This window comes from Physella acuta, unplaced genomic scaffold, assembly GCF_028476545.2.
Source record: "Physella acuta isolate Inbredline_101_S28 unplaced genomic scaffold, ASM2847654v3 ptg000902l, whole genome shotgun sequence".
NCBI classification, from domain to species: Eukaryota; Metazoa; Mollusca; class Gastropoda; family Physidae; genus Physella; species Physella acuta.
In genome coordinates this window covers 432,911-440,355 of record NW_026732419.1, presented here as the reverse complement: position 1 = coordinate 440,355, position 7,445 = coordinate 432,911, and the positions used below count along the sequence as shown (strand labels likewise).

The window sequence follows — 7,445 nt, the reverse complement described above, 5'->3', positions numbered from 1 at the left end:
CTACATTTCGAGGTTTATATTTAAGCCTCAACAACATTTTTTTTATCTCCCCTGGTTGAATGTATAATTGTATTGAGTTGTCTAACTTTTATAACACTATCCAATTAATTCATTAAAAAAAACCAGAGAAAACTGCAGCCTGTGTTCGATATATCCCCGACCGATGTTAAGCTTTAGCGTTACAAATTAAATCTATGATAAGAATCTATATTAATATTAATGATGAATGATATTAAAAACAGAAAAAAAAGTGTTTTCGTTAAAACAGGAAAAAAAAATGTTGGTGTGTTGGTGTAGCGTACGCTAGTAGTAAATAAAATTCGTGTTATGTCGGACAAACGCTTTAAGAAGGTAAGTCTTCATATTATTTTTAATAATTTCTTAAAGTTTTTTTTTCGACAAGATTTTTTTTCGCTAGATTTACTTGTTTACCAAATTTCACAAAAAACCAGAGGCGTAGCGACCCCTCCCGGCGCCCGGGGACAAACTTTCGATTTGCACCCCCACCCCTTCCTCAAGATTTCGATTTGCACCCCCCCCCCCCTCAAGCTTTCAATTTATTTTTCCAAACCATTTTGGCGCCCCCTAAGGTCGGCGCCCGGGGACATACGACCCCCCCCCTCGCCCCCCCCCCCTCGCTACGCCTCTGACAAAAACGTATACATTTTTCCTCTTATTTTAGGATCAGTGTGAGCATAAAGTTATATAAAACATTTACAATTTTTTGCAAATGAAAAGATAACAAAAATTCGTAGCGGATAATGAGTGTTTTGCTGTTAGACCGCCGTTGTGGCTAACGGCTTCACTAGTATAAAGCCCAGCAATTTTCGCCCTGTCGATTCCGCGTGTAAGAATATCCGCGAAGGTTTGGGTTTTCCCGAAAACGCGCTTATCTGCCAAGGCTTCTATTTCTTTTCAAGTAGGCCTTCAATAAATTAAAGTATGTTATAAAGCATTAGTGGCTTATTACCGTGTTATAAAACTTATAACCTGATAATACTTGTCGATTAGTCCTACATATTTGCTCTGCTAGTATCGTTGACAGCGATATTTCATCGCTAAATTTGAACTTTCCCTAGACCAAAACTTACCCCTGCTTTAGTAAACCTAACCCCAAAGTTTTAAGAACCGTATCTCGCTAGACTGTGTGTGGTTATTGCGAATGGCTACTCGAAAAAAGACACAGCCTTGACCAAGAAAATGACATCATATTATCTATTTGTTCTTTCTTAAGATGCAATGTGTAGGGGGGAGGGGGGAATTAGGGTTGCTAAGTTGGTAAACAATGATACAAGTCTTCTCCCTTTTATTTAGTTTGAGCAAACAAACACAGCCAAGTCCTTACACCAGGGGTCGGCAACCTGCGGCTCGCGAGCCGCATGCGGCTCTTTTGACATCAAGATGCGGCTCTCCAGCTCCTTGAACAATTACTAATAATCTTAATAAAAAAATAAAATATTTGAAATTTAAAAAATGTTAGTGGCTCTTTAAAACCAGGGAAATTTTGAAAATTGTAGCTTTTGGCTCTTCCGCCTCAAATGGTTGCCGACCCCTGCCTTACACCGTTAGCCAGCGTGAAACTTATACGGTGCGCAACACTTCCTGTTAAAACGGTGTGCACTAACGAACCGTATAACCCCCCGCCTGCAGTTCAATGATTATTGTTTGTGTGGTTAGAAGCGTCGCTGTGAAATTAAGTACGGGCTTGTATTTCCGTTTTAGTTGTGTCGTCGTGTGTAGCCTTGCTTGAGTTTCACATTGATAGATATGTTTTTAAACTGCTGGAGGTGACGTGTCCGTGTATTTACACTAATGCACCACTCCGCTCCTTTATTTGATAATACAAAGTTATCACCCCTACGTGGAGTGTAGCTCAATGAATGAATCACCTTAATGGTGCAACTATGAATAGCTAGGCTACTTAGCCATTCAAACCGCTAAGCAAGAAGGATAGCATGTTTTTTTTTCTCCTGATAACCAGAAAAGACGTTGAAGGTAATGTAGTTTTACATTTAGCTACACATTTTAAATATAGGGACGCTGTTTTCGATACGAATTCAATTGTTCTTTAAATTAAATTGTAAATTAGACAAGTAGGCCTACATCTTGTTTTTCAGTATGGTGATGATCTTTTATCGAAACCTCAATTACTTTGATAATTTGACAGTACTAAAAACAACAGCATCATCTTTGCCGTTGTGTTTATGATTTCTGCAGTCACGCATTGAGCTTATCAATTTCTTATAATTGTTATTAATTTGTTATCATTTATGATATTACGCGAGGTAATGCAGGCTTTACAAATGAATTCGCATTACTGACTCTCCAATCCCATATGTTCATATTATAGTGTGTAAAAGTATGTTGTAAAACAGCACGATGCGGACTTTCGATCACGTCGCAATAAAGTTCACGTAGGCTAGATATCTTCAAACCAACAACTCCTGTAGTCTAGTTACAACAATGTATGTGTCGCTCCCCCACTCCTCTCCTTGCTGCGCCATCGTGTTCGTGTTGATTTTAGTAAGGGTTTACAGTCAGTGGCGTAGTCAGTGGTGGTGTTACCGAAAGTTATTTTCTACGGTCGCTTTTTGTTTACAATTTCAAAATTTTGGATGTCATAAAAAAACAACACATGCCACCCCCCCCCCCCCCCCCGACCTACACAACAGTACTAATTTCTGATTATGTCACCGTGTTTACACATAATTTTTAGTGTGGGTTGATTAAGTTGTAGCAATTGCGTGAAGACTATTGATGACACGCCTTGCGATGCAAGTGAAGGCATGTCAGTCAATCGAAGTTTAGTTTGCCGATGTAGGGATAGTCTGGACAAATGTTCAGTGTGATTCATGATCGGAACAAATGTTCCAGTGTGATACAAAGTTCAGAACATAAGCCTATAATGTGAACTAGCTAGCAAGGATACTGTTGCCTGTACCCAACTCAGATCTAATACGATGTAATGCGACCCCTTACATATCCTAACACGACAACACGGGAAAAACAACGGGGCCAAATGTTGTGCAGAGTACTCACGATCAATATGAGGTCGAAAAAACACGTTACTATTAATAGGCGTGAGTACACCCACATACACGCCAGTAATTAAACAGCTACTTCGTCTACTCCATTTCACCCGCCTTAAACCATTTAATAACATGTCCAATCCTAGACTAATGTACAACCCCTCCCTATCCTATGGTTTCAACTATATCAAGTCACATGACCATATCCCCCACCCCCACCCACTTTCTATACAGACTATGCACGCACGTTTTTTTATATATTTAATTGATGCAGGGGATTAGGATGGGCAAAGAGGGGAGAAAGTAGGTCAAGATATAGTTAGGAATTAATCAATGACCCGTGTGACGTGTGTAAGGGAATGTCTAGGTTAGGTCTTTTAAACAACGGTTACAAGAAGGCTATCAACAGAAAACATAACTTTTTTTCCTACAAATAGCATTTAGAAATAGGTCTTAATCTATATAACATTAAAGAAGCCCCTAACTGTTTGTGTGTTTTGGCATAAACTTAAGGGTACGGCCTGAGTTGTAATTTAGTCTGCTAGAGTAGGCCTACTTAATATTTTTTTCTTTCATCCTATCAAAGAAAACCAGTCATCTAATAGTCACTGATCCCAGTCTATCAGAACATCTTTTATCAGCATATGTGTAGGTATATATTATATATATATATATATATATATATATATATATATATATATATATATATATATATATATATATATATATGTATGTATGTATACCGGTATAGGCTACATATTATACGGTTATATGCATATTGAGCTGATATATTCAGACCAATGAGAGCTGGTTTTACAGAACGACGGTTGTATTGATCATGTATCGATTATAGCCTACCGCTTGAATCATCGAAAATAAAGGATATTTTTAAAATAATTAAAGTACATTTTCAAAACATTTACACTGTTTACTGAAAAATTATAAATTTACTCGCCGTGATAAATTGTTAACGATAAAATATGTGTGTGATTGAAACATATTGATGGTTAAAATGAACAAAAATATTAAATGACAAGGGAAGCTACTCTGGAAAAAGAAACTGATTGGCAGCCATGTTCTAGCATAAATTGTGAAAACATTAGTTATGGTAGTCGGATGATTTGGATGAAACGAGAACATTTTAGGGTTTTGGAATAATTTAAAAAGCAGGTATGTATTTTGGTAACATGTATGCCTATCGCCGTTGGTTGTTATTGATTAATCTTAGAGTGTTCTTACTAATTTTATAAATAAAATAAAATCCTTGGATTGGAAATAAAAAATAATTTATTTTTTAAAAGTTTTTATAAAACAAATTTCCGAATCTGTAGGCCTAAGAAATGGTAATTTTAGTAAATAATTCGTTTATTATAATATGAGAGTAAAAAAATAAATGGCTCAGGCTAATGTTCAAATCGATGCGCACATTACATTCCTTTATGTGTCGTAAAATGTGGCATGTTGACACAGCAAACAGTGAAACACAGGATGATCTGTCTTGTTGCACTGCCGGTCTCTGATCGATTTTTTTTCATCTTCAGTAACAAGTGAGGAGCACGTACACTAAGAGAAGGAGAATATTAAAAGATTATAGCTTCAAATAAAGTGTATTATGAGTTTCAACTACGATTTTCTTTTATTTTCAGAAACTGGATATAACCACAATTTATTTTTATTCTAAACCATCAAAAAGAACCAAATTACCTGGGGAAAAATGGATTAAAATTTTTAAATTGTTTAACCAATGACAATGATCCAACGACTACAAGTTTTGATATCGAACGAGTGAAGGGTTCTTACAATGGAAAGCCCATGGGGCGACAGGGACTGGCAATACCTAACGGATTATAGTGACTTGCCACTGTGCATCCTTCAGTTGGACCCAGCTGATAGGGCAGTAATTCGGATAGCAGGTAAGAACTCTGCTTAGATAATTATACCTGTTGCTTCCCTTTGTGAATGTCTATACTTGACTCATGTTCTAGTCTAGTCATCCTCCAATAATAGTTATTGATCTGTCTTGTTTTGTCATATTTGTGAGTCATGTTTATATTTAGTAACAAGAAGAATCAAGGGATAAATTCTTTCACTATTGCTGATACATCTTTTTTTCCCCTTAAAAATGTATCAAGTATTAATAAATTGTCCTTCATTAGTAAATCTAGATTTAGCTGTATTTGCTGTGGAAGTTTTGTAAATCCATGATTGATTTGAGCTCAGTTTAAACACATTTCAAAAGTTAAAATAAAATGTAAAAATCCATTTTAGTACATGCATGAGTACTATAGTGTTTTGGTTAGATTTATAAATTTAGTTAGATGTTAGGCTTAACATGTAATATAACAGTTAAATTAAAATTGTGATTATCAATGAGAAATTTCTTTTCTTTATTTTTTCCAACACAATTAAGTATTAAACATCATGTTATGCACCATATAGTATAGTCTATGTGAGAAACAATGTCTCTCCTTTTGATGGTGTGTTTTAATAAGTAAGCATATAATACTGTGTTTTATTCACAGAAGGCCTAATAATTTGGTAGCCTACTTGTAAAAATGTCAGTAGGTTAGGCCTATAAAGAAGCTATATTTAGACCTATAAAGAAGCTATATTTTGCTAGTATCACTAACATAACCCTAGCCTGACCTATAAAACTGAAGTCTAGGCCGAGTCGAAGCTATAATATGATTCTATTATCTGTATCTCTAGCTTAAGCCACAAAACTTATCTCTCACCTAAACAGTAACACTGGCATTAAGAAGCAGGATTTAATTTTTTTTACAGAGCTGCTATCTTTTATATTGCTGATCTATTTACCTTTATATTAATTGATAAATTGACACTGATTTTGGTTAGTTGGAATATAGTTTTTATGTTTTATTAAACAATAATGCATTAAGTCCCTTAAGTACTTTTATATTCATGTTGAAATAAATTAAAGCAAAATTTAAGCTTTTAGATCTATGTGCATTGTGCTAAAATTTCTTTAGTCAAACTTGGTTTACGAAAAAAAACATGTTTTTCCCACTTAATTGTACTTCTATTGATTAGCTATAAATATAGATTTAGTTCAAACTTCAGTAAAAAAAATTATTTTTATATAGGTCTGGGCTAGATTTATTCCTTGATAAAAGAAAAATTTCAGGGTTGGTTATATTGAGGCGAATACGCGAACTATCAATGTAACAACAGATTAAATGAAAAATGTTGAACCTAAAACATTTAATAACAACAATTACAACTGTCATATGTCCCTATGTGTTGTTAAGAATGTATGTGTAGACCCCCTTGGCAATGCTCTCACTAACCTTTCATTATGAGTTAAATGAACCATAGATGAAAACAGTAAGATTACTTGATTATAAAACGGGTTATAGTTTTTTTAGTTAGTTAGTTATGTATGCACAACCAACATAGACTTTGTTTTATAATCTTACATGATTTAAATAACCTGGCATGCACCCTCCAAAGTGTTTTTATAGTCAACTTACAGATATTTCCTGTTATGAAACCATCCAAGCATTCACTGTGTTGGCCTGTCTAATTTCTATCCTGTAGAGTAGTGTAGAATGGGCTAATCCATAGAGTTTCAAAACACCTGCATCAGTAATGATCAAATGACACAGGTACCTGCAAATGGAGAAACCAAAAGTTAAAGTTGTGTTACTTACACCAGGTGTGATGGAACACTGTGCCCCATCATACACCTATGTGCTGTGGTTAGCAGGTTTCCAACACACCTGTTCTAATGATGATCAAATGACATATTTACCTGCAAACAAAGAAGCCAAAAGTTGTGTTACATACTCCAGGTGTGATGGAACACTGTGCCCCATCATACACCTATGTGCTGCTATGAGCCGGCAACACAGGAATGTCTCCCATTGTAACCAACACAGACCAGCTATGCGGGGCCTAGTGCTGTACTGTACCCACTGTTGTGTAAAGCTATTGTACTGCTGGTCTACAGTACTGCTGCATGCTAGACTTTACAACCATACGGTTACATGTGTCTGCCTAGCTCCACCCTTCCCTTTGATTGAAAACCTTTTAAAATAATGTATGTGTTGTTTTTTTTTCCCCTGTTTAAAAACACACATAAAGTTAGCTACAAAATATCAATTCTGACGGTTTACTTTAGTACAACTGTGTCACATATTCAGCCTGATGCCCTGATTTAGCCCCTCCCTCCTCCCCTCCCACCCCCTCACACACATTAACACCCCCCCCCCCCACCCCCCAACCAACGAGACCGTATGTGCCCGTGTATAAATCCAGTGACATGAAGCGTGGTGCCTATAACTTTGTGATTGTGGATTTACCGGCTTTACGCAGCTATGTCAGAGACGTAACGCCCCCACCACTCCCCCAACCAACCACCCACCCACCCGTGTATGATATTCTCTTCTACGTTCC

The 7,445-nt window shown here is 36.2% G+C and overlaps 1 protein-coding gene and 1 long non-coding RNA gene across 11 annotated transcripts in view; one reads left to right on the top strand and one right to left on the bottom strand.

Annotated features, from left to right (window-relative positions):
- Positions 1 to 1,936: 1,936 nt before the first annotated feature.
- Positions 1,937 to 7,445, top strand: part of LOC131953051 (uncharacterized) — a 192,351-nt gene continuing 186,842 nt past the window's right edge. For 9 of the 10 annotated variants that reach the window (XM_059316063.1, XM_059316059.1, XM_059316058.1 and 6 more), the window contains exons 1-2: positions 4,096 to 4,199; positions 4,676 to 4,942. In XM_059316063.1, coding sequence (XP_059172046.1) covers positions 4,831 to 4,942 — 112 coding nt within the window. In that variant the 5' untranslated portion in view covers positions 4,096 to 4,199; positions 4,676 to 4,830. Of the gene's footprint in view, positions 1,996 to 4,095; positions 4,200 to 4,675; positions 4,943 to 7,445 lie in introns of those variants that run through there. The other variant, XM_059316055.1, reaches the window with a different exon arrangement.
- On the bottom strand, positions 4,299 to 7,086 carry LOC131953053 (uncharacterized). Its single transcript, XR_009388588.1, has 3 exons — positions 6,802 to 7,086; positions 6,521 to 6,659; positions 4,299 to 4,592 (listed from the first exon to the last, which is right to left on the bottom strand). It is a non-coding gene; the product is annotated as an uncharacterized LOC131953053 (long non-coding RNA).